Genomic DNA, 24,873 nt, shown 5'->3' with positions numbered 1-24,873 from the left:
GGGTTTGGGGAGGAATTTTAGGGGGGTTTGGGGGAGGAATTTTTGGGGTGAAATGAGGGGATTTTGGGGTCTCCAGACTCACCTGGGCAGGTACGGGGGGGTCAGGGCCGCCCTCGCCCCCCGCTCGGCCCCCGACAGCCCCAGGCGGAAAGTCAGGGGGGGCCCCCCCAAATTTGGGGCTTTTTGGGCCTTTTTGGGGTCTCCCCAATTGGGGGAGGGGTCCCCAAGGGGCGGGGGCCCCCCCAAGGAGCCGTCGGGGAGGAGGGTGAGGGTCTCCTGGGGGGAGGGGATGGAAGAGTCCCCAAATCAGCTCCAAAATAACCCCAAAATTCTTAAATTCACCCCGAAAATTCACGCCCAAATTCAGATTAAATTCACCCAAAAATTCATCCCAAATTCAGATTAAATTCACCCAAAAATTCATCCCAAATTCTGATTAAATTCACCCAAAAATTCACCCCCAAATTCTGATTAAATTCACCAAAAAATTCATCCCAAATTCTGAATAAATTCACCCCAAAAATTCACCCCAAATTCTGATTAAATTCACCCAAAAATTCATCCCAAATTCTGAATAAATTCACCCAAAAATTCATCCCAAATTCAGCCCAAACTCCACCAAAAAAAATCACCCAAAATTCAGCAAAAATCCACCAATTTCACCCACAAATCCACCCCAAATTCACCCCAAAATTCAACCCAAATTCACCCCAAATTCACCCCAATATTCACCCTAAATTCCCACCAAAAATACCCCAAAATTCTCCCCAAATTCACCCCAAAATCTCCCCAAAATTCTCCCCAAATTCACCCAAAATCTCCCCAAAATTCACCCCCAAAATCTCCCCAAAATTCACCCCAAATTCACCCAAAATCCCCCCAAAATTCACACCAAAATCTCCCCAAAATTCTCCCAAAATTCACCCCAAAATCTCCCCAAAGTTCACTCCAAATTCACCCAAAATCCCCCCAAAATTCACCCCAAAATCCCCCCAAAATTCACCCCAAATCCCCCCAAAATTCACACAAAATTCTCCCCAAAATTCACCCCAAGTTCACTTCAAATCCCCCCAAAATTCACCCCAAATTCACCCCAAAATTCTCCCAAAATTCACCCAAAATCTCCCCAAATTCCCCCCAAATTCACCTCAAATCCCCCCCAAAATTCACCCAAAATTCACCTCAAATCTCCCCCAAATTCACCCCAAAATCCCCCCAAAATTCTCCCAAAATCTCCCCAAAATTCACCCCAAATCCCCCCAAAATTCACCCCAAATTCACTCCAGAATTCTCCCAAAATCTCCCCAAAATTCACTCCAAATTCACCCAAAATCCCCCCAAAATTCACCCAAAATCTCCCCAAAAATTCACCCCAAATCCGCCCAAAACTGTCCAAAATCCCCCCAGGACCCCCCCAAAATCCCCCCCAAGACCCCCCCAAATCACCCAAAATCCCCCAAGGAATCCCCAAAATCCCCCCAGAACACCCCAAAATCCCCCCAGGGACCCCCCAGAATCCACCCAAAACCCCCCAAAATCACCCAAAATCCACCCAAAGCCCCCCAAAATCCCCCCAGGACCCCCCCAAAATCCCCCCAGAACGCCCCCAAAATCCCCCCAGGACCCCATAAAATCCCCCCAGGACCCCCCAAAATCCACCCAAATCCCCCCAAAATCCACCTAAAGCCCCTCAAAATCACCCAAAATCCCCTCAGGACCCCCCAAAATCCCCCCAGAACGCCCCAAAATCCCCCCCAGGACCCCATAAAATCCCCCCAGGACCCCCCAAAATCCACCCAGGACCCCCCCAAAATCACCCCAAAATCCACCAAAATCCACCCAAAGCCCCCCCAAAATCCCCCCAGGACCCCCCAGAATGCCCCAAATCATCCCCCCAGGACCCCCCAAAATCCACCCAAAGCCTCCCAGGACCCCCCCAAAATCCCCCCCAGGACCCCCCAGATTCCACCCAAATCCCCCCAGGACCCCCCAAAATCCACCCAAAGCCCCCCAAATTCACCCAAAATCCCCCCAGGACCCCCCAGAATCACCCCAAAATTCCCCAAAATCCCCCCAGGACCCCCCAAAATCACTCCAAAATCCCCCAAGGACCCCCCAAAATCACCCCAGAACGCCCCAAAATCCCCCCAGGACCTCCCAAAATCACCCAAAATCCACCCAAGACCCCCCAAAATTCACCCACGACCCCCCAAAATCACCCAAAATCCACCCAAGACCCCCCAAAATCCACCCAGGACCCCCCAAAATCCACCCAAAGTCCCCCAAAATCCCCCCAGGACCTCCCAAAATCCACCCAAGGCCCCCCAAAATCCCCCCAGGACCCCCCAGAATCCACCCAAAGCCCCCCAAAATCCCCCAAAATCCACCCAAAGCCCCCCAAAATCTACCCAAGACCCCCCAAAATCCACCCAAAACCCCCCAAAATCACCCAAAATCCACCCAAAGCCCCCCAAAATCCCCCCAGGACCTCCCAAAATCCACCCAAAACCCCCCAAAATCCACCTAAAGCCCCCCAAAGCCCCCCAAAATCCCCCCAGGACCTCCCAAAATCCCCCAAAATTCACCCACGACCCCCCAAAATCCACCCAAAAACCCCCAAAATCCCCCCAGGACCTCCCAGAATCCACCCAAAACCCCCCAAAATCCCCCCAGGACCCCCCAAAACCCCCCCAAAATCCACCCAAAGCCCCCCAAAATCCCCCCAGGACCTCCCAAAATCCCCCCAGGACCCCCCAAAATCACCCAAAACCCCCCAAAATCCCCCCAGAATGCCCCAAAATCCCCCCAGGACCCCCCAAAATCCACCCAAAATCCCCTAAAATCCCCCCAGGACCTCCCAAAATCCCCCCAAATCCCCCAAAGCCCCCCAAAATCCCCCCCAAATCCCCCGAAATCCCCCCAGGACCCCCCAAAATCCCCCCATCCCCCCCACCTGGAGGGGTTCCCCCCCTTTTTGGGGGTCCCTGAGCAGCCTCAGCCTCCGGGGGGCTCCGGGGGTCTCGGGGGGTCCCCCCAGGATCAGCTGGGCCCGGGCGAGACCCCCGAGAGCCCCCAAAATTGGGGGGGGGGTGCAGGTCCTGGTGCAGCAGAGCCACAATTCGGGGAGGGGGCTCTGGGGGGGGGAAATTGGGGACCCCCCAGAACCCCAAATTTTGGTTAAAAGTCTTCAAAGTATCGAAAAATCCTTCCCAGGATTCCTAAAATCCCTCCAGGACCCCCCAAATCTGCCCCCAATTCCTCCCCAAACTCTCCAAATCCCCCCAAATCCCCCCAAATCCACCCCAAACCCCCAAACCCCCCCAAAATCACCCCAAATTTCCCCAAAATCCCCCTCAAGCCGTCCCCAAACCCCCCCCAAATCCCTGAAATTTCCCCCAAATTCCCCCAAATCCCCCCAAAATCCCCCAAATCCCCCCAAATTTCCCCAAAATTTCCTCGAAATCCCCCCAAAACCCCCCAAATCCCCCCAAAATCTCCCAAATATCCCCAAAATCCCCCCAAAAATCCCCAAAATCCCCCCAAATCCCCTAAACCCCCCAAAATCCCCCAAATCCCCCCTAAAATCCCCCCAAAAATCCCCCAATTCCCTCAAACCCCCCCAAAATCCCCCAAATCCCCCAAAATCCCCCAAATCCCCCCAAATCCCCCCAAAATCCCCCAAATCCCCCCCAAATTCCCCCAAAATCCGCCCCAAACCCCCCAAAATCCCCCAAATTCACCCCAAACGCCCCCAAAATTCCCCCCTCAAAATCCCCCAAATTCACCCCAAACGCCCCCAAAATTCCCCCTCAAAATCCCCCCAAATCCCCCCCTAAAACCCCCCCCAAATCCCCCCAAAATGCCCAAATCCCCCCACAAAATTCCCCAAATCCCCCCCAAAATCCCCCCGAATTCCCCTAAACCCCCCCCAAATCCCCAAATCCCCCCCAATATCCCCCCAAACCCCCCCAAAACTCAACCAAATCCCCCCCAAACCCCCCACAAAATTCCCCAAATCCCCCAAATCCCCAAATCCCCCCAAAATCCCCCAAACCCCCCCAAACCCTCCCCAAGATCCCCCAAATCCCCCCCAAAACTCCCCCCAAAATCCCCCCCAAACCCCCCAATACCCCCCAAAATTCCCCCAAATCCCCCTCAAACCCCCCCAAATCCCCCCCAAAATCCCCCCAAATCCCCCTCAAACCCCCCCTAACCCCCCCAAAATCCCCCCAAATCCCCCCAAACCCCCCCAAATTCCCCTAACCCCCAAAAATCCCCCCAAAACTCCCCCAAATCTCCCTCAAACCCCCCTCAAACTCCCCCAAATCTCCCTCAAACCCCCCCAAACCCCCCCAAATCCCCCCCTAACCCCCCCCGCCCCTCCCCCCTCACCGTGTGTGGGCCCCCCCCCCCAGCAGCGCCCCCAGCCCCCGGCAGAGGTGGGGGAGGGGCTCCCGCAGCAGGGCCCAGCTCAGCGAGTCCAGCACGAGGGTCCGGGACCCCCCGCGGGGGGAGGGGCAGCCCCCCCAGGACCCCCCCCAGGAGCCCCCCCGGGCCTGGGGGGTCCCGGCCCAGCCAGCCCAGGGGGTCCCCGAAAAGGTCCAGGAAGTGCAGCCTGGAAATGGGGGGGGGGTCAGGGGGGGATTTGGGGGGGGTTTGGGGGGGTTTGGGGGGGATTTGGGGGGGGTTTGGGGGGATTTGGGGGGGTTTGGGGGGGTTTGGGGGGGATTTGGGGGGGTTTGACGGGGGATTTGGGGGGGATTTGGGGATTTTGGGGGGATTTTGGGGGGGGTTTGGGGGGTTTGAGGGGGGATTTGGGGGGGGTTTGGAGGGGATTTGGGGGGGGATTTTGGGGGATTTGGGGGGGATTTGGAGGGATTTGGGGGGGTTTGGGGGATTTGGGGGGGATTTGGGGGGATTTTGGGGGATTTGGGGGGATTTGGGGGGGTTTGGGGGGATTTTGGGGGGATTTTGGGGGAGTTTGGGGGAGTTTGGGGGGGATTTGGGGAATTTGGGGGGGATTTGGGGGGATTTGGGGGATTTTGGGGGGGAATTTGGGGGGTTTGGGGGGTTTCGGGGGATTTGGGCAGTTTGAGGGGGGAATTTGGGGATTTTGGGGGGGTTTGGGGGGGAATTTGGTGGGTTTGAGGGGGCATTTGGGGGAGTTTGGGGGGGAATTTGGGGGGGGTTGGGGATTTTGGGGGGGTTTGGGGGGTTTGGGGAGATTTGGGGATTTGGGGGGATTTGAGGGGGGATTTGAGGATTTTGGGGGGGTTTGGGGTGTTTGAGGGGGGATTTTGGGGATTTTCGGGGGTTTTGGGGGGGTTTGAGGGGGGATTTGGGGATTTGGGGGGATTTGGGGGGGATTTGGGGGGTTTGGGGGAGTTTGGGGGGGGATTTGGGGATTTTGGGGGGGATTTGGGGGGGGATTTGGGGAAGTTTTGGAGGTTTGAGGGGGGATTTGGGGGAATTTGGGGATTTTGGGGGGAGTTTGGGGGGGATTTGGGGGATCTTTGGGGGGTTTTGGGGGGATTTGGGGGGGATTTGGGGATTTTGGGGGGATTTTGGGAGGGGTTGAGGGGATTTGGGGAGGTTTGGAGGGATTTTGGGGGGTTTTGGGGGGATTTGGGGGGGAGTTTGGGGGGGTTTGAGGGGGGATTTGGGGGGGATTTGGAGACTTTGGGAGGAAACTTTGGGGATTTCGAGGGGATTTGAGGGGAGTTTGGGAAAGTTCTGAGAGATTTGGGGTTTTTGGGGTGGTTTTGGTGGTTTTTGGGGTGGTTTGGGGTTTTTGAGTTGGTTTTGGGTGGTTTTGGGGTGTTTCTTGGGGTTTTTTGGGGTGGTTTTTGGGGTTTTTGGGGTGGTTTTTGGGTGGTTTTTGGGGGTTTTTGGGGGTGGTTTTGGGGGTTTTTGGGGTGGTTTGAGGTTTTTGCGGTGGTTTTGGGGTGTTTTGGGGGTTTTGGGGGTTTTTGGGGTGGTTTTGGGGTGTTTTTTGGGGTTTTTAGGGGTGGTTTTGGGGTTTTTAGGGGTGGTTTTGGGGGTTTTTGGGGTGGTTTTTGGGGTTTTTGGGGTGGTTTTTGGGTTTTTAGGGTGGTTTTGGGGGGTTTTTGGGTGGTTTTGGGGGTTTTGGGGTGGTTTTTGGGGTTTTTGGGGTGGTTTTGGGGGTTTTTGGGGTGGTTTTGGGGTGGTTTTTGGGGGTTTTTGGGTGCTTTTGGGGGTTTTTGGGGTGGTTTTGGGATGGTTTTTGGGGTTTTTGGGGTGGTTTTGGGGTGGTTTCTGGGGGTTTTTGGGGTGGTTTTGGGGGTTTTTGGTGTGGTTTGGGGTTTTTGCCCGTGGTTTTTGGGGTTTTTGGGGTGGTTTGGGGGGTTTTTGGGGTGGTTTAAGGTTTTTGCGGTGGTTTTTGGGGGTTTTGGGGGGGGGTTTTGGGGTGGTTTTTGGGGTTTTTGGGGTGGTTTTGGGGGTTTTGGGTGGTTTTGGGGGTTTTTGGTGTGGTTTGGGGTTTTTGGGGTGGTTTTAGGGGTTCTGGGGTGGTTTTGGGGTTTTTGCAGTGGTTTTTGGGGTTTTTGCAGTGGTTTTTGGGGGTTTTTGGGGTGGTTTTGGGGTGGTTTTTGGGGTTTTTGGGGTGGTTCTGGGTGGTTTTTGGGGGTTTCGGGGGTTTTTGGGTGGTTTTGGGGTTTTTGGGGTGGTTTTGGGGTGGTTTTGGGGTTTTTGGGGTGGTTTTGGGGTGGTTTTTGGGTGGTTTTTGGGGGTTTTTGGGTGGTTTTTGGGGTGTTTTTTTTGCCCCTCACTCACTGCTCTCTGACCGGGGGGCTCAGCCCCTCCTGGAACTGCTCCCGAGGCACCTCCAGGAGCACCACGAGCACCTGCTCGGCCCTGGGGGGGTTTTGGGGGGCTCAGAGACCCTCGGGACCCCCAAAAACCCCAGAAAACACCCCAAAAACCCCAAAATAACCCCAAAACCACCCCAAAACCTCCTAGAAACCCCAAAAAACACCGGAAACCCCCCCAAAACCCCCCCAAAACCCCCCCCAAAAACTCCCAAAAACTCCTAGAAACCCCAAAAAACCACCCCAAAACCCCCCAAAACCCCAAAAACCACCCCAAAACCACCCCAAAAACCCCCCAAACCACCCCAAAAACTCCTAGAAACCCCCAAAACCACCCCAAAAACCCAAAAAACCACCCCCAAAACCCCCTAAAACCCCCAAAATCACCCCAAAAACCACCCCCAAAATCCCAAAAAACCACCCCAAAACCCACCCCAAAAACCCCCCAAAACCCCAAAACCCCCCAAAACCACCCCAAAACACCCCAAAACCACCCCAAAACCCCCAAAACCACCCCAAAACCCACCCCAAAAACCCCCAAAAACCCCAAAAACCACCCCAAAACCACCCAAAAACCACCCCAAAAACCCCCAAAACACCCCAAAACCACCCCAAAACCACCCCAAAAATACCCCAAAACCCCCTAAAAATCCCAAATCAATCCCATGAGAACCCCAAAATTCATGGAAAACCCCACAAAATCCTTGAAAATCCCCCAAAATCCCCAAAAATCCCTGAGGATTACCCCAAAAATCCCCAAAAATTCCTCCAAAACCCCCCAAATCTGCAAAATGACCCCAAATCCTCCCCAAATCCCCCCCAAAATCTCAGAAAATCCCCACAAAATCCCCGAGAATTACCCCAAAATCCCCGAGAATTCCCCAAATCCCTGAAAATCCCCCAAAATCCCCAAAAATCCCTGAGGATTACCCCAAAAATCCCCCAAAATTTCCTCCAAAACCCCCCAAAATCTGCAAAATGACCCCAAATCCTCCCCAAATCCCCCCCAAAATCCCCTAAAATTACCCCCAAAATCCCCCAAAATCTCAAAAAATCCCCACAAAATCCCCGAGAATTCCACAAAATCCCCGAGAATTCCCCAAAATCCCCGAAAATTCCCCAAAATCCCTCAAAATTTCCCAAAATCCCTCAAAATTCCCCAAAATCTCCCCAAAATCTGCAAAATGACCCCAAATCCTCCCCAAATCCCCCCCAAAATCCCCTAAAATTATCCCCAAAATCTCAAAAAATCCCCACAAAATCCCCGAGAATTCCACAAAATCCCCGAGAATTCCCCAAAATCCCCGAAAATTCCCCAAAATCCCTCAAAATTTCCCAAAATCCCTCAAAATTCCCCAAAATCTCCCAAAATCTGCAAAATGACCCCAAATCCTCCCCAAATCCCCCCCAAAAGCCCCTAAAATTACCCCCAAAATCCCCCAAAATCTCAAAAAATCCCCACAAAATCTCCGAGAATTCCCCAAAATCCCTCAAAATTTCCCAAAATCCCCGAAAAATTCCCCAAAATTCCCCAAAATTCCCCAAAATTCCCCAAAATTCCCCAAAATCTCCCCAAAATCTCACCTGGCCACGGCCTCGCTGGCGATCGCCCTCAGGAGGCTCCGCCCCTCGCACCCGGCGCTGTCTGAGGGGGGGGAGATGGGGGAGACCCCCGAGGTGAGCCCCAAATTCCCAAAATCCCCCCAAATTCCCCCTCAAATTCCCCAAAATCCCCAAAACCCCCTCAAATTCCCCAAAATTCCCCTCAAATTCCCAAAAAAAACCCCTCACAAAATCCTAAAAAACGCCCCCAAAATCCCCCCCAAAAAATTCCCCCCAGCCCCCCCCAAAATCCCCCCAAAATCCCCTCAAATCCCCCCAAATTCCCAAAACTCCCCCAAAATTCCCCAAATCCCCCAAAATCTCCCACAAATTCCAAAAAAAACCCCTCACAAAATCCTAAAAAACGCCCCCGAAATCCCCCCAAAAATTCCCCCCAGACTCCCCCCGGATTTCCCCTCAGACCACCCCCAAAACCCCCAAAATTCCCCCCAAAATTCCCCAAAATCCCCCCAAATTCCCAAAAATTCCCCAAAAACCCCCAAAATTCCCCCCAAATTCTCAAAAATCCCCTCACAAAATCCTAAAAAACGCCCCCAAAATCCCCACAAAAAAATCCCCCAAAAATTCCCCCCCAGACCCCCCCGATTTCCCCTCAGACCACCCCCAAAATCCCCTCAAATCCCCCCAAAATTCCCAAAATCCCCCCAAATTCCCAAAAAAACCCACAAAATTCCCCAAATTCCCCAAATCCCCCTCTAATTCCCAAAAAATTCCCTCACAAAATCCTAAAAAACGCCCCCAAAATCCCCCCAAAAAATCCCCCAAAAATTCCCCCCCAGACCCCCCCGATTTCCCCTCAGACCACCCCCAAAATCCCCCCAAAAATCCCCTCAAATCCCCCCAAAATTCCCAAAATCCCCCAAAATCCCAAAAACCCCCAAAATTCCCAAAATCCCCCTCAAATTCCCAAAAAAACCCCTCACAAAATCCTAAAAAACGCCCCCAAAATCCCCCCCAATAATTCCCCCCAGACCCCCCCCGGATTTCCCCTCAGACCACCCCCAAAATCCCCTCAAATCCCCCCAAAATTCCCAAAATCCCCCAAAATCCCAAAAACCCCCAAAATTCCCCAAATCCCCCTCAAATTCCCAAAAAATCCCCTCACAAAATCCTAAAAAACGCCCCCAAAATCCCCCCCAAAAATTCCCCCCAGACCCCCCCGATTTCCCCTCAGACCACCCCCAAAATCCCAACAAATCCCCCCAAAATTCCCAAAATTCCCCCAAAATCCCCCCAAATTCCCAAAAACTCCCCCAAAACCCCCAAAATTCCCCCCAAATTCTCAAAAATCCCCTCACAAAATCCTAAAAAACGCCCCCAAAATCCCCACAAAAAAATCCCCCAAAAATTCCCCCCCAGACCCCCCCGATTTCCCCTCAGACCACCCCCAAAATCCCCCAAAAATCCCCCCAAAATCCCAAAATCCCCCCCAAAAAATCCCCAGGAAAATCCAAAATTCCCCAAAAATAAAAAATAAAAAAAAATCCCCCTCAGACCCCCCCGATTTCCCCTCAGACCACCCCCAAAATCCCCCCAAAATCCCAAAAATCCCCCAAAATCCCCCCAAATTCCCAAAAACCCCACAAAATTCCCAAAATTCCCCAAAATCCCCCTCAAATTCCGAAAAAATCCCCTCACAAAATCCTAAAAAACGCCCCCAAAATCCCCCCCAAAAAATCCCCCAAAAATTCCCCCCCAGACCCCCCCGATTTCCCCTCAGACCACCCCCAAATCCCCCCAAAAATCCCCTCAAACCCCCCCAAAATCCCAAAAATCCCCCCCAAAAATCCCCAAGAAAATCCAAAATCCCCCAAAAATAAAAAATAAAAAAAATCCCCCTCAGACCCCCCCGATTTCCCCTCAGACCACCCCAAAATCCCCCCCAAAATCCCCTCAAACCCCCCCAAAATCCCCTCAAACCCCCCCAAATCCCCTCCAGACCCTCTCATCCCGCCCCTCCCTCACCCCCCAGCCCCCCAAACCTTCAGAGCCCCCCAAAATCCCCAAAAAAGCCCCAAAATCGCCCCAAATCCCCCCAAATCCGCGCCCACCCCTCACGAGCAGCAGCCCGCGCCCGCCCAGCGTCTCCAGCATCGTCGCGCGGCGCCTCCCGATGACGTCACGTACGGACGTGGGCGCCGCCATTTTCCCCGCGTGACACTGCCGTACGGAAATAGGCGCCGCCATGTCTGTGCCGGCGCGTTTTGATGACGTAACGTCTCAGAGCTGACATCATCGCACGGCAGAGCGCGCCGCCATGTTGGATAGGGGGAATTTTGAGGGGGTTTTTTGAGATTTTTGGGTTTTTTTGGCGGATTTTGAGGTTCCCCTTTTGGGTTTTGCCTAAAATCCTCTATTTTTGAGCCAAAAGAGGCGGAACGAACGGAAAAAAGAGGAAAAAAGAGAAAAAAGAGGAAAAATTCCCAGGGTCCGTCCCGCGCTGGGCGCCGCCATTTCCACGTGAGGCGATTCCCGCGAATTCCCTGGAATTCCCAATTTTCGGGAATTTCCCTTTTTTTTAACCCTTTTTTCCCTTTTTCCCAGGCTCACCCCGCTCCTTTTTTCCCCCCAGAATTTTCCCAATTCAATCCCGATTATTCGAAATTCCCAAAAAAATTTTTGGGGATTAAAAAACTTTTTAAATTTCATTTTTTTAATCCTCGCTCCAGGTTGGATTTGGGGGCGGAATAATCGGAATAATTGGGGAATTTGGGCGGAAAAACTGGAAAGAAACACCTGGGGAAGGGCGAGGGGAATTTTGGGTGAAGTCTGGACCCCAAAATCCCCAAAAAAACCCCAAGAAATGACGAAAAAGACACAAACCACCCCAAAAAAATCTGGATTTTATTTTCATCCCGTACAAAATCATTGGCAACAAAAAAAAAAAAAAAAAAAACAAATTGGGGAGGGGGGTCCCAGCACCAGCGAAAAAAACCTGAAATTTGGGGAGGGGGGGAGGGGAAAGGAACCAAAATTTGGGGGGAAAAGGGAAAAAAAATCCAAAATTTGGGGGTGAGAGAGGAAAAATGACCAAAATTTTTGGGAGAAAGGGGGAAAAAAAGGCAAAATTCGGGGGAAAAGGGGAAAAATGACCAAAATTTGGGGGAGAAAGGGGAAAAATGACCAAAATTTGAGAAGGAAAGAGGAAAAAATACCCGAAAATTTGGGGGAAAGAGGAAAAAAATCCCAAAATTTGGGGGTGAGAGAGGAAAAATGACCAAAATTTTGGGGGGAAAGGGGAAAAAATAATGAAAATTTGGGGAGAAAGGGGAAAAAATGACCAAAATTTGGGGGAGAGAGGAAAAATGACCAAAATTTGGGGAAAAGGGGAAAAAATACCCAAAAATTTGGGGAAAAAATCCCAAAATTTGGGGGTGGGAGAGGAAAAATGACCAAAATTTTGGGGAGAAAGGGGAAAAATTGCCAAATTTTGGGTAAAAAGGGGGAAAATGACCAAAATTTTGGGGGGAAAGGGGAAAAAAATGACCAAATTTTCGGGCTAGGAGGAAAAATGACCAAAATTTGCGGGAAAAGAGGAAAAAATACCCAAAAATTTGGGGAGAAAGGGGAAAAAATTGCCAAATTTTGGGGAAAAGGGGGGAAAATGATGAAATTTGGGGGGAAAGAAGGGAAAAAACACCCGAAAATTTGGGGGAGAGAGGAAAAATGACCAAAATTTGAGCGGAAAAGGGGAAAAATATCCCAAAATTTGGGGAAAAAATGCCAAAATTTGGGGGTGGGAGAGGAAAAATGACCAAAATTTTGGGGGGAAAGGGGAAAAAATAGTGAAAATTTGGGGAAAAGGGGAAAATGACCAAAATTTTGGGGAGAAAGGGGAAAAAATGACCAAAATTTGGGGGAAAAGGGGGGAAAATGAGCAAAATTTTGGGGAGAAAGGGGAAAAATGACCAAAATTTGAGAAGGAAAGTGGGAAAATACCTGAAAATTTGGGGGAAAGGGGAAAAAAATGCCAAAATTTGGGGGTGGGAGAGGAAAAATGACCAAAATTTTGGGGAGAAAGGGGAAAAAATAATGAAAATTTGGGGAAAAGGGGAAAAAATGACCAAAATTTTGGGGAGAAAGGGGGAAAATGACCAAAATTTGAGAGGGAAAGGGGAAAAAAATGCCAAATTTTGGGAAAAAGGGGAAAAAAATGACCAAAATTTGGGGGAGAAAGGGGAAAAATGACCAACATTTAGGGCTAGGAGGAAAAATGACCAAAATTTGTGAGAAAAGAGAAAAAAATACCCAAAAATTTGGGGAGAAAGGCAGAAAAAATTGCCAAATTTTGGGGAAAATGGGGAAAAATGATGAAATTTGGGGGGAAAGAGGGGAAAAAACACCCGAAAATTTGGGGGAGAGAGGAAAAATGACCAACATTTGAGCGGAAAAGGGGAAAAATATCCAAAAATTTGGGGAAAAGGGGAAAAAATGCCAAAATTTGGGGGTGGGAGAGGAAAAATGACCAAAATTTTGGGGGGAAAGGGGAAAAAAAAGGCAAAATTTGGGGGAAAAGGGGAAAAAATGACCAAATTTTGGGGCTAGGAGGAAAAATGACCAAAATTTTGGGGGAAAAGGGGAAAAAATTGCCAAATTTTGGGGAAAAGGGGAAAAAAATGACCAAAATTTTGGGGAGAAAGGGGAAAAAATGACCAAAATTTGGGGGAGAGAGGAAAAATGACCAAAATTTGAGGGGGAAAGGTGAAAAATACCCAAAAATTTGGGGGAAAAGGTGAAAAAAATGCCAAATTTTAGGGAAAAGGAGGGAAAATGATGAAATTTGGGGGGAAAGAAGGGAAAAAACACCCGAAAATTTGGGGGAGAGAGGAAAAATGACCAAAATTTGAGCGGAAAAGGGGAAAAATATCCAAAAATTTGGGGGAAAAATGGCAAAATTTAGGGGGAAAGCCCCCAAAAAGGGGGGAGGGGAGGTCCCTGAGTGGGGGGCAGGGCCCGGATTGGGTCGGGGGTCCCTCAGACGTACTCGCGGGAGCTGGGGGGGCCCTTGGGGGGGGTCTTGGCGCGGGGGTAGCCCCGCTTGGCCGCCCCTCCCCCCCCGCGGCTGCAGCAGGACGAGGCCAGGAGGGACCCCCCGAGCAGCGCCAGCGCCGAGCCCGCCCAGCCCAGGAAGAGCGCCGAGCCGAACTCGAACCTGGAGAGGGAAATTTGGGTCAGAAACGGCCGAAATCCGCAAAAAATTATCCCAAAATGGCAAAAAACCCCATTAAAATAGCCCAAAATAGCCAAAATTTAACCCAAAATAGCCCAAAATTCACCCAGAATGCACCCCAAACCCCGGCCCCGCCCAGCCCAGAGCAGCGCCGAGCCGAACTCGAACCTGGAGAGGGAAATTTGGGTCAGAAACGGCCGAAATCCGCAAAAAATTATCCCAAAATGGCAAAAAACCCGATCGAAATAGCTCAAAATAGCCAAAATTTAACCCAAAATAGCCCGAAATTCACCCAAAACCCGGCCCCGCCCAGCCCAGGAAGAGCGCCGAGCCGAACTCGAACCTGGAGAGGGAAATTTGGGTCAGAAACCGCCGAAATCCGCAAAAAATTATCCCAAAATGGCAAATAACCCGATGGAAATTGCTCAAAATAGCCAAAATTTAACCCAAAATATCCCAAAATTAACCCAGAATAGCCGGAAATTCACCCAAACCCGGCCCCGCCCAGCCCAGAGCAGCGCCGAGCCGAACTCGAACCTGGAGAGGGAAATTTGGGTCAGAAACGGCCGAAATCCGCAAAAAATTATCCCAAAATAGCAAAAAACCCGATCGAAATAGCCCAAAATAGCCAAAATTTAACCCAAAATAGCCCGAAATTCACCCAGAATTCACCCAAAACCCGGCCCCGCCCAGCCCAGGAAGAGCGCCGAGCCGAACTCGAACCTGGAGAGGGAAATTTGGGTCAGAAACGGCCGAAATCCGCAAAAAATTATCCCAAAATGGCAAAAAACCCGATCGAAATAGCTCAAAATAGCCAAAATTTAACCCAAAATAGCCCGAAATTCACCCAGAATTAACCCAAAACCCGGCCCCGCCCAGCCCAGGAAGAGCGCCGAGCCGAACTCGAACCTGGAGAGGGAAATTTGGGTCAGAAACGGCCGAAATCCGCAAAAAATTATCCCAAAATGGCAAAAAACCCCATTAAAATAACCCAAAATAGCCAAAATTTAACCCAAAATAGCCTGAAATTCACCCAAACCCGGCCCCGCCCAGCCCAGAACAGCGCCGAGCCGAACTCGAACCTGGAGAGGGAAATTTGGGTCAGAAACGGCCGAAATCCGCAAAAAATTATCTTTAAATAGCAAAACACCCGATGGAAATAGCCCAAAATAGCCAAAAATTAACCCAAAATAGCCAAAATTCACCCCAAATCCCGGCCCCTCCCAGCCCAGGAAGAGCGCCGAGCCGAACTCGAACCTGGAGAGGGAAATTTGGGTCAGAAACGGCCGAAATCCGCAAAAAATTATCTTTAAATAGCAAAAAACCCGATCGAAATAGCTCAAAATAGCCAAAAATTAACCCAAAATAGCCAAAATTTAACCCAAAATAGCCCGAAATTCACCCAAAACCCGGCCCCGCCCAGCCCAGGAAGAGCGCCGAGCCGAACTCGAACCTGGAGGGGGAAATTTGGGTCAGAAACGGCCGAAATCCGCAAAAAATTATCCCAAAATGGCAAAAAACCCATTAAAATAACCCAAAATAGCCAAAAATTGCAAAAAAACCTGCTCAAAATAACCCCAAATAGCCGGAAATTCACCCAAAATCACCCAAAATGGCAAAAATCCTGACCCGACCAACCCAAAATCTCCCGGAATTAAATCAAAATATCCCAAAATGGCAAAAAAAAAAAAGCTCAAAATGTTCCCAAATGAACCCAAAAAATCCCGATATTAACCCGAAATTATTCCAAAATAGGAAAAAAATTGGCTCAAAATAAGCCAAAATATCCCAAGACTACAAAAATCCCCCCAAAATCCCAAATTTGGCGGATTTCACCCCAAAATCCCCCCCAGAAATACAAACCCATCCTAAAAATTAATTAAAAAATCACAAAAAACTCTAAAATCACCAAAAAAACCTCTAAAAATCGCCCCAAAATTCACCAAAATTGTCCCAAATCGGCGCCCCAAAAATCCCCCAAACCCCAAAAATCCCCAAAATCCTCGGATTTCACCCCAAATTTTGCTCACTTGAGGTTGATGGGCACGGTGGCGTCGTAGAAGCTGGTGATGATCCTGTGGCCGTACCAGGAGCAGGCGACGAGAGCCAGGAGCCCTGAAAAACCCCAAAATCCCCTGAATTCACCCCAAAAAACCCAAAATCTGCTGAATTCGCCCCAAAAAACCCCAAAATCGGCTGGAATCACCCCAAAAAAACCCAAAATCCGCTGAATTCACCCCAAAGAAACCAAAATCCGCTGAATTCGCCCCAAAAAAACCCCAAAATCGGCTGGAATCACCCCAAAAAAACCCCAAAATCAGCTGAATTCGCCCCAAAAAAAAACAAAATTCACTGAATTCGCCCCAAAAAAGATCAAAATATCCTGAATTCACCCCAAAAAAGACCAAAATATCCTGAATTCACCCCAAAAAACCCCAAAATTTGCTGAAATTGCCCCAAAAAACCCAAAATCCCCTGAATTCACCCAAAAAAACCCCAAAATTCACTAAATTCACCCCAAAAAACCCCAAAATCCACTAATTCACTCAAAAAAAAATCACACCCCAAAAACCCAAAATCCCCTGAATTCACCCCAAAAAAACCAAAATCCCCTGAATTCACCCCAAAAAAACCCCAAAATCCCCTGAATTCACCCAAAAAAACCAAAATCTGCTGGAATCGCCCCAAAAAACCCAAAATCCCCTGAATTCACCCAAAAAAACCCCAAAATTTGCTGAAATTGCCCCCAAAAAAACCAAAAATCCCCTGAATTCACCCCAAAAAAACCCCAAAATCCTCTGAATTCACCCCAAAAAAAACCCAAAATCCCCTGAATTCACCCCAAAAAAACCTCAAAATCGGCTGGAATCACCCCAAAAAACCCCAAAATCTGCTGGAATTGCCCCAAAAAACCCCAAAATCGGCTGAAATCGCCCCCAAAAAACCCCAAATTGGCTGAAAACGCCCTAAAAAACCCAAAATCAGCTGAATTCACCCCAAAAAAACCCAAAATCCCCTGAATCCACCCAAAAAACCCCAAATTCACTGAATTCACCCCAAAATCCCAAAATCCCCTGAATTCGCCCCCAAAAAAACCCAAAATCCCTTGAATTCACCCCAAAAAAAACAAAATCAGCTGAAATTGCCCCAAAAAACCCCAAATCAGATGAAATTGCCCCAAAAAAACCCAAATCAGCTGAAATTGCCCCAAAAAAACTCCAAAATCTGCCATAATTGCCCCCCAAATCCCAAAATCGGCTGGAATCGCCCCAAAAAAACCAAAATCGGCTGGAATCGCCCCAAAAACCCCCAAAAGTGGCTGAAATCACCCCAGAAAAACCCAATTTGGAGGGTCCCCAACCCATTTCCGGGGGTCCCCAACCCATTTTTGGGGGTCCCCAATCGATTTCTGGGAAACCTAAACCCAATTTTGGGGGTCCCAAACCCAATTTCAGGGGCCCCAACCCAATTTTAGGGGTCCTCAACACAATTTTGGGGGTCCCCAACCCATTTTCGGGGGTCCCAACCCCCTTTTCGGGGGTCCCAAACCCAATTTCAGGGGGCCCCAACCCAATTTTAGGGGTCCCCCAACCCAATTTCGGGGGTCCCCAACCCAATTTTGGGGGTCCCAACCCATTTCTGGGGGTCCCAACCCAATTTTGGGGGTCCCTAGCTCATTCCCAGGAATCCCAAACCCATTTCCGGGGGTCCTGAACCCATTTTAGGGGGTCCCCAATCGATTTCTGGGAAACCCAAACCCATTTCCGGGGGTCCCAAACCCATTTTAGGGGTCCCCAAACCATTTTAGGGGTCCCAAACCCATTTCTGGGGGTCCCCAACCCAATTTTAGGGGTCCTGAACCCATTTCCGGGGGTCCCAAACCCATTTCCAGGGGTCCCCAATCGATTTCTGGGAAACCCAAACCCATTTTTAGGGGTCCCAAATCCATTTTTGGGGGTCCCCAAACCCATTTTAGGGGGCCCCAACCCAATTTTGGGGGTCCCAAACCAAATTTCGGGGGTCCCAAACCATTTTTAGGGGTCCCAAAACCCCAATTTTGGGGGTCCCCAACCCATTTCCGGGTGTCCCCAACCCATTTCCGGGGGGTCCCAAACCCATTTTAGGGGGCCCCAACCCAATTTTAGGGGTCCTCAACCCAATTTTGGGGGTCCCCAACCCATTTCCGGGGGTCCCCAACCCAATTTTGGGGGTCCCAACCCATTTCTGGGGGTCCCAACCCAATTTTGGGGGTCCCAAACCCAATCTTGGGGGTCCCGAACCCATTTTTGGGGGTCCCCAACCCAATTTGGGGGGTCCCAAACCATTTTTGGGGGTCCCCAACCCAATTTCGGGGGTCCCCCAACCCATTTTTGGGGTCCCCAACCCAATTTCGGGGGTCCCCAACCCATTTTTGGGGTCCTCAACCCAATTTTGAGGGTCCCATACCCATTTTTGGGGGTCCCAAACCCAATTTTGGGGGTCCCAACCCAATTTTGGGGGTCCCCAACCCAATTTCGGGGGTCCCAAACCCATTTTTGGGGGTCCCAACCCAATTTTGGGGGTCCCCAACCCAATTTTGGGTGTCCCCAACCCATTTCCGGAGGTCCCCAACCCATTTCCGGGGTCCCCAACCCATTTCCGGGGGTCCCTCTCACCTGAGAGGATGAAGAGAGCCCCTCCCCCCGCGGCCACCGAGGATTTTTTGCGGGGGTCGTCGCCCCCGCAGCGCGTGCACTTCATCCCCGCCACGGCCGCGCCCAGCGCCAGCGGGCCCAGGACCCCCGAGACCACCAGGAGAGCCCGCGTGGCCTGCAGGTGGGCTGGGGGGACACCGGGGGGTCACCGGGGGGTCCTGGGGGGATTTGGGGGGGTCCTGGGGGCGATTTGGGGGGGATTGGGGGGTCCTGGAGGGGTTTGGGGGGATTTGGGGGGCTTTGGGGGTGATTGGGGGGTCCTGGAGGGGTTTGGGGGGATTTGGGGAGGATTTGGGGGGGGTTTGGGAAGGATTTGGAGGGGTTTGAGGGGTCCTGGAGGGGTTTGAGGGGGCTTTGGGGGGGGATTTGGGGGGTCCTGGGGGGGTTTGGGGGGGGATTTGGGGGGATTTGGGGGGAATCTGGGGGGTATTTGGGGGGGTTTGAGGGGTCTCACGTGGCCTGCAGGTGGGCCGGGGGGACAGCGGGGGGTCACCGGGGGGTCCTGGGGGGATTTGGGGGGTCCTGGGGGCGATTTGGATGGATATGGGGGGATTTGGGGGGGATTTGGGGGGGATTTGGGGGGGATTTGGGGGGTCTCGCGTGGCCTGCAGGTGGGCTGGGGGGACACTGGGGGGTCACCGGGGGGTCCTGGGGGGATTTGGGGGGTCCTGGGGGGGATTTGGGGGGATTTGGGGGGGTTTGGGGGGGAATATGGAGGGATTTGGGGGGGCTTTGGGGGGGATTTAGAGGGAATCTGGGGGGGTTTGGGGAGGATTTGGGGTGGATTTGGGGTGGATTTGGGAGGGATTGGGGGGCTTTGGGGGGGGCTTTGGGGGGTCCTGGAGGGGTTTGGGGGGATTTGGGGAGGATTTGGAGGGGTTTGAGGGGTCCTGGAGGGGTTTGAGGAGGATTTTTGGGGGATTTGGGGGGGGATTGGGGGGATTTGGGGGGGTTTGGGGGGGTTGGGGGGATTTGGGGGAAATCTGGGGGGGTTTGGGGGGGTTAGGGGGTCCCGCGTGGCCTGCAGGTGGGCTGGGGGGACACCGGGGGGTCACCGGGGGGTCCTGGGGGGGATTTGGGGGGAATCTGGGGGGATTGGGGGGGATTTGGGGGGATTTGGGGGGATTTGGGGAGGATTTGGGGGGATTTGGGGGGGTTTGGGGGTATTTGGGGGGATTTGGGGAGGATTTGGGGGGATTTGGGGGGTCCTGGAGGGGTTTGGGGGGGATTTGGGGAGGATTTGGAGGGGTTTGGGGGGATTTAGGGGGTCCTGGAGGGGTTGGATGGGGATTTTGGGGGGATTTGGGGGTCCCGCGTGGCCTGCAGGTGGGCTGGGGGGACACCGGGGGGTCCTGGGGGGGTCCTGGGGGGGGATTTGGGGGGTTTGGGGGGGTTTTTGGAGGGGTTGGGGGAATTTGGGGGGGTTTGGAGGGGTTTGGGGGGATTTGGGGGGGGTTTGGGGGGTCTCACGTGGCCTGCAGGTGGGCTGGGGGGACACCGGGGGGTCACCGGGGGGTCCTGGGGGGGATTTGGGGGGTCCTGGGGGGGATTTGGGGGGGATTTGGGGGGGATTGGGGGGGAATATGGAGGGATTTGGGGGGATTTGGGGGGGATTTGGGGGGCTTTGGGGGGGATTTGGGGGGATTTGGAGAGGTTAGGGGGGATTTGGGGGATTTGGAGGGGTTGGAGGGGTCCTGGAGGGGTTTGAGGGGGATTTTTGGGGGATTTTTGGGGGATTTGGGGGGGATTTGGGGGAAATCTGGGGGGGTTTGGGGGGGGGTTAGGGGGTCCCGCGTGGCCTGCAGGTGGGCTGGGGGGACAGCGGGGAGTCACCGGGGGGGTCCTGGGGGGGATTTGGGGGGGTTTGGGGGGGGTTGGGGGGTCCTGGAGGGTTTTGGGGGGATTTGGGAGGGATTGGGGGGCTTTGGGGGGGGATTTGGGGGGTCCTGGAGGGGTTTGGGGGGATTTGGGGAGGATTTGGGGGGGTTTGGGGGGGATTTTGGTGGGATTTGGGGGTCCCGCGTGGCCTGCAGGTGGGCTGGGGGGACAGCGGGGGGTCCTGGGGGGGATTTGGAGGGGTTTGGGGGGTCTCACGTGGCCTGCAGGTGGGCTGGGGGGAAACCGGGGGGTCACCGGGGGGTCCCGGGGTGGATTTGGGGGTCCCGGGGGGGATTTTGGGGGGTCCCGGGTTGGATTTTGGGGGTCCCGGGGTGGATTTGGGGGTCCCGGGTTGGATTTTGGGGGTCCCGGGGTGGATTTTGGGGGTCCTGGGGTGGATTATGGGGTCCCGGGGTGGATTTGGGGGTCCCGGGGTGGATTTGGGGGTCCCCGGGGGGGATTTGGGGGTCCCGGGGTGGATTTTGGGGGAGTCCCGGGGGGGATTTTGGGGGTCCTGGGGGAGGATTTGGGGGTCCGGGGGGGATTTGGGGGGTCCCGGGGGGGATTTGGGGGTCCCGGGGGGGATTTGGGGGTCCCGGGGTGGATTTGGGGGGGGTCCCGGGGGGGATTTGGGGGTCCCGGGGTGGAATTTGGGGGTCCCGGGGTGGAATTTGGGGGTCCCGCGTTGGATTTTGGGGGTCCCGGGGAGGATTTGGGGGGTCCCGGGGGGGATTTGGGGGGTCCCGGGGTGGATTTGGGGGTCCCGGGGGGGATTTGGGGGTCCCGGGGTGGGATTTGGGGGGTCCCGGGGTGGATTTGGGGGTCCCGGGTTGGATCTGGGGGTCCTGGGGAGGATTTGAGGGGTCCCGGGGTGGATTTGGGGGTCCCGGGGAGGATTTGGGGGTCCCGGGGTGGATTTGGGGGTCCCGGGGTGGATTTTGGGGGTCCCGAGGTGGATTTGGGGGTCCCGAGGTGGATTTGGGGGTCCCGGGTTGGATCTGGGGGTCCCGGGTTGGATTTGGGGGGTCCCGGGGTGGATTTTGGGGGTCCCGGGGTGGATTTGGGGGTCCCGGTTGGATTTGGGGGGTCCCGGGTTGGATTTGGGGGTCCCGGGGGGGATTTGGGGGGTCCCGGGGGGGATTTGGGGGTCCCGGGGGGATTTTGGGGTCCCGGGGCGGATTTGGGGGTCCCGGGTTGGATTTTGGGGGTCCCGGGGGGGATTTGGGGGTCCCGGGGCGCTGCCGGCCCCTCCCCGGGCGGGGCAGGGTGACCCCGGGTGACATGCGGTGACAGTTGGTGGCGGTTGGCGACACTGCGGTGCCTTCATGGCCACCGGGGCGACCTTCCGCCGCGGCCACGCCCCGAAACCGGGAGGGGACAGGGAGGGGACAGCGACAGGGAGGGGACAGGGAGGGGACAATGACAGGGAGGGGACAGGGACAGGGACAGGGAGGGGACAGGGACAGGGAGGGGACAGGGAGGGGACAGGGACAGGGAGGGGACAGGGAGGGGGACAGGGACAGCGACAGGGAGGGGACAGGGACAGCGAGGGGACAGGGACAGGGAGGGGACAGGGACAGGGAGGGGACAGGGAGGGGACAATGACAGGGACAGGGAGGGGACAATGACAAGGACAGGGACAGGGGGGACAATGACAGAGACTGGAGGGGACAGCGACGGGGACTGGGAGGGGACAGTGACGGGGACAGGGACAGGGAGGGGACAATGACAGGGACAGGGAGGGGACAATGACAGGGACAGGGACAGGGACACGGTGGGGACAGGGACGGGGGGACAATGACAGGGACAGGGAGGGGGCAGGAAGGGACAGGAACAGTGATGGGGACAGTGACAGTGACAGTGACACAGTGACCCCTTTCCCATTCCCACCAATGGAGCTGCACCGAGTCCTCAATGTCCCCAATGTCCCCAATGTCCTCGATGTCCCCAAACCCCTGATCCCATCGGTGTCACTGTCACACCCCAATGTCACCAATGTCCCCAATGTCCTCCATGTCCCTGATGTCCCCGATGTCCCCAATGTCCCCAGTGTCCCCAGAGCCCTGACCCCAGGGGTGTCACTGTCACAGCCCGGTGTCCCCAGTGTCCCCAGTGTCACCTGGCAGGGCCAGCACGGACTCGTAGCTCTTGCACTGCAGCTGGCCCGTGCTGGTGCTGACGCAGCTCATCCAGAGTCCCCTCATTGTCCCCAATGTCCCCAATGTCCCCAGAGCCCTGACCCCAGGGGTGTCACTGTCACAGCCCAGTGTCCCCAGTGTCCCCAGTGTCACCTGGCAGGGCCAGCACGGACTCGTAGCTCTTGCACTGCAGCTGGCCCGTGCTGGTGCTGACGCAGCTCATCCAGAGTCCCCTCATTGTCCCCAATGTCCCCAATGTCCCCAGAGCCCTGACCCCAGGGGTGTCACTGTCACAGCCCAGTGTCCCCAGTGTCCCCAGTGTCACCTGGCAGGGCCAGCACGGACTCGTAGCTCTTGCACTGCAGCTGGCCCGTGCTGGTGCTGACGCAGCTCATCCAGAGTCCCTTCATTGTCACCAGGGCCGTGATGATGTTGTCACCCGCGAACGTCGACACCTCCCACTGCGGCAGCGCCGTGGCCGCCAGCAGCGCCAGCCAGCCGGCCCCGGCCAGCGCCAGCCCCAGCGCCTGCAGCCCCCCGTGCGCCATCGCCGGACCTGCGGGGGTTATCGATCAGTATTGATCGGTTATTGATAGGGTATTGATTGCTATTGGTACCCTATTGGCTCCCATTGATAGCCTATAGACACCCTATGGATCCCAGCCGGCCCCGGCCAGCGCCAGCCCCAGCGCCTGCAGCCCCCCGTGCGCCATCGCCGGACCTGCGGGGGTTATCGAGCAGTATCGATCGGTTATTGATCGGTTATTGATCGGTATTGGTACCCTATTGGCTCCCATTGATACCCTATTGGTACCCTATAGACCCCCTATGGATCCCAGCCCCAGCGCCTGCAGCCCCCCGTGCGCCATCGCCGGACCTGCGGGGGTTATCGAGCAGTATCGATCGGTTATTGATCGGTTATTGATCGGTATTGGTACCCTATTGGCTCCCATTGATACCCTATTGGTACCCTATAGACCCCCTATGGATCCCAGCCCCAGCGCCTGCAGCCCCCCGTGCGCCATCGCCGGACCTGCGGGGGTTATCGATCAGTATCAATCGGTTATTGATCGGTTATTGATCGGTATTGATTGCTATTGGTACCCTATTGGCTCCCATTGATACCCTATAGGTACCCTATAGACCCCCTATGGATCCCAGCCCCAGCGCCTGCAGCCCCCCGTGCGCCATCACCAGACCTGCGGGGGTTATCGATCAGCATCGATCGGTTATTGATCGGTATTGATTGGTATTGGTACCCTATTGGCTCCCTATTGGTACCCTATAGACCCCCTATGGATCCCAGCCCCAGCGCCTGCAGCCCCCCGTGCGCCATCGCCGGACCTGCGGGGGTTATCGATCAGTATCGATCGGTTATTGATCGGTATTGGTAGGTATTGGTATCCTATTGGCTCCCATTGGTACCCTACAGACTCCCTATGGATCCCAGCCCCTGCGCCATCGCTGGACCTGCCTGGATGTTATTGATCAGTATTGATCGGTTATTGATCGGTATTGGTGCTGTATTGGTACCCTATTGGCACTCCAGGGATCTCTACCACCCTATTGATGCTCTATTGATAGCCATTGATCCGCTATCGGCACCCTATGGATCCCTATGGGCAGCCGTAGTGACCCTATGGAACCCCATGGAACCCTATGGAACCCCATGGAACCCTATGGGACCCCATGGAACCCTATGGAACCCTATAGAGATCCTATACAGACCCTATGGGACCCCATGGAACCCTATGGGACCCCATGGAACCCTATAGAGATCCTACGGAACCCTATAGAAACCCTATGGAGCTCTATAGAGGTCCTGTAGAGACCCTATAGAGACCCTATAGAGACCCTATAGAACCCTATGGAACCCCATGGAACCCTATAGAGACCCTATGGAACTCTATGGAACTCTATGGAACCCTATGGAACCCCATGGAACCCTATAGAGACCCTATAGAGACCCTATGGAACCCTATGGAACTCTATAGAACCCTATGGAACCCTATGGAACCCTATGGAACTCTATAGAACCCTATAAAATCCTATAGAACCCTATAGAGACTCCATAGAACCCCATGGAACCCCACGGAACCCTCTGGAACCCTATGGAACCCCCCCCCCGATCAATCCCCTGATCAATCCCCATTGATCAATCCCTATAGACCCCTCTAGGCCCCCTATTGATCCGGTATTGATCCCCCCACAGACCCCCAATCGATCCCCAATCGATCCCCAATCAATCCCCAATCAATCCCCATTGATCGATCCCCACTAGGCCCCCTATTGATCCGCTATCGATGCCCCCTCGATCCCCAATCAATCCCCATCGATCGATCCCCTCTAGGCCCCCTATTGATCCGGTATCAATCCCCCCCTCGATCCCCAATCAATCCCCCATCGATCCCCGATCAATCCCCTCTAGATCCCCTATTGATCCGCTATCGATGCCCCCCTCAATCTCTGATTAATCCCTGATCAATCCCTGATCAATCCCCCCTGGATCCCCATTGATCAATCACCCATAGACCCCTCTAGGC

The 24,873-nt window shown here is 53.8% G+C and overlaps 2 protein-coding genes across 2 annotated transcripts; both read right to left on the bottom strand.

The window, feature by feature from the left end:
* Positions 1 to 82: 82 nt before the first annotated feature.
* ELP5 (elongator acetyltransferase complex subunit 5) lies at positions 83 to 10,595 on the bottom strand (the record flags this gene model as incomplete). The annotated part of the gene is made up of 6 exons (XM_059837605.1): positions 10,502 to 10,595; positions 8,412 to 8,472; positions 6,793 to 6,873; positions 4,393 to 4,615; positions 2,954 to 3,133; positions 83 to 276 (listed from the first exon to the last, which is right to left on the bottom strand). Coding segments are annotated over exons 1-6 (833 nt in total), but the record flags the coding sequence as incomplete, so codon positions are not given.
* A 2,828-nt stretch (positions 10,596 to 13,423) lies between these two features.
* LOC132322873 (claudin-7-like) lies at positions 13,424 to 22,887 on the bottom strand. Its single transcript, XM_059837606.1, has 4 exons — positions 22,656 to 22,887; positions 18,276 to 18,440; positions 15,651 to 15,735; positions 13,424 to 13,602 (listed from the first exon to the last, which is right to left on the bottom strand). Exons 1-4 carry the CDS (start codon positions 22,876 to 22,878, stop codon positions 13,425 to 13,427), a joined length of 651 nt encoding a protein of 216 aa, XP_059693589.1. The 5' UTR covers positions 22,879 to 22,887; the 3' UTR covers position 13,424.
* Between the last annotated feature and the right edge of the window lie 1,986 nt (positions 22,888 to 24,873).

This window comes from Haemorhous mexicanus, unplaced genomic scaffold (genome assembly GCF_027477595.1).
Source record: "Haemorhous mexicanus isolate bHaeMex1 unplaced genomic scaffold, bHaeMex1.pri scaffold_183_ctg1, whole genome shotgun sequence".
Classification (NCBI taxonomy): domain Eukaryota; kingdom Metazoa; phylum Chordata; class Aves; order Passeriformes; family Fringillidae; genus Haemorhous; species Haemorhous mexicanus.
The sequence above is the reverse complement of the archived record's forward strand: the minus strand, read 5'-3'. Positions and strand labels throughout refer to the sequence as shown.

Coding starts and splice junctions, on each gene's coding strand:
- LOC132322873 (XM_059837606.1), bottom strand. CDS start 22,878: ATGGCGCACGGGGGGCTGCAGGCGCTGGGGCTGGCGCTGGCCGGGGCC. Junction 18,441..22,655: donor GTCCGTGCTGGCCCTGCCAG/GTGACACTGGGG, acceptor GTGTCCCCCCAG/CCCACCTGCAGGCCACGCGG. Junction 15,736..18,275: donor GGCTCTCTTCATCCTCTCAG/GTGAGAGGGACC, acceptor GGGGTTTTTCAG/GGCTCCTGGCTCTCGTCGCC.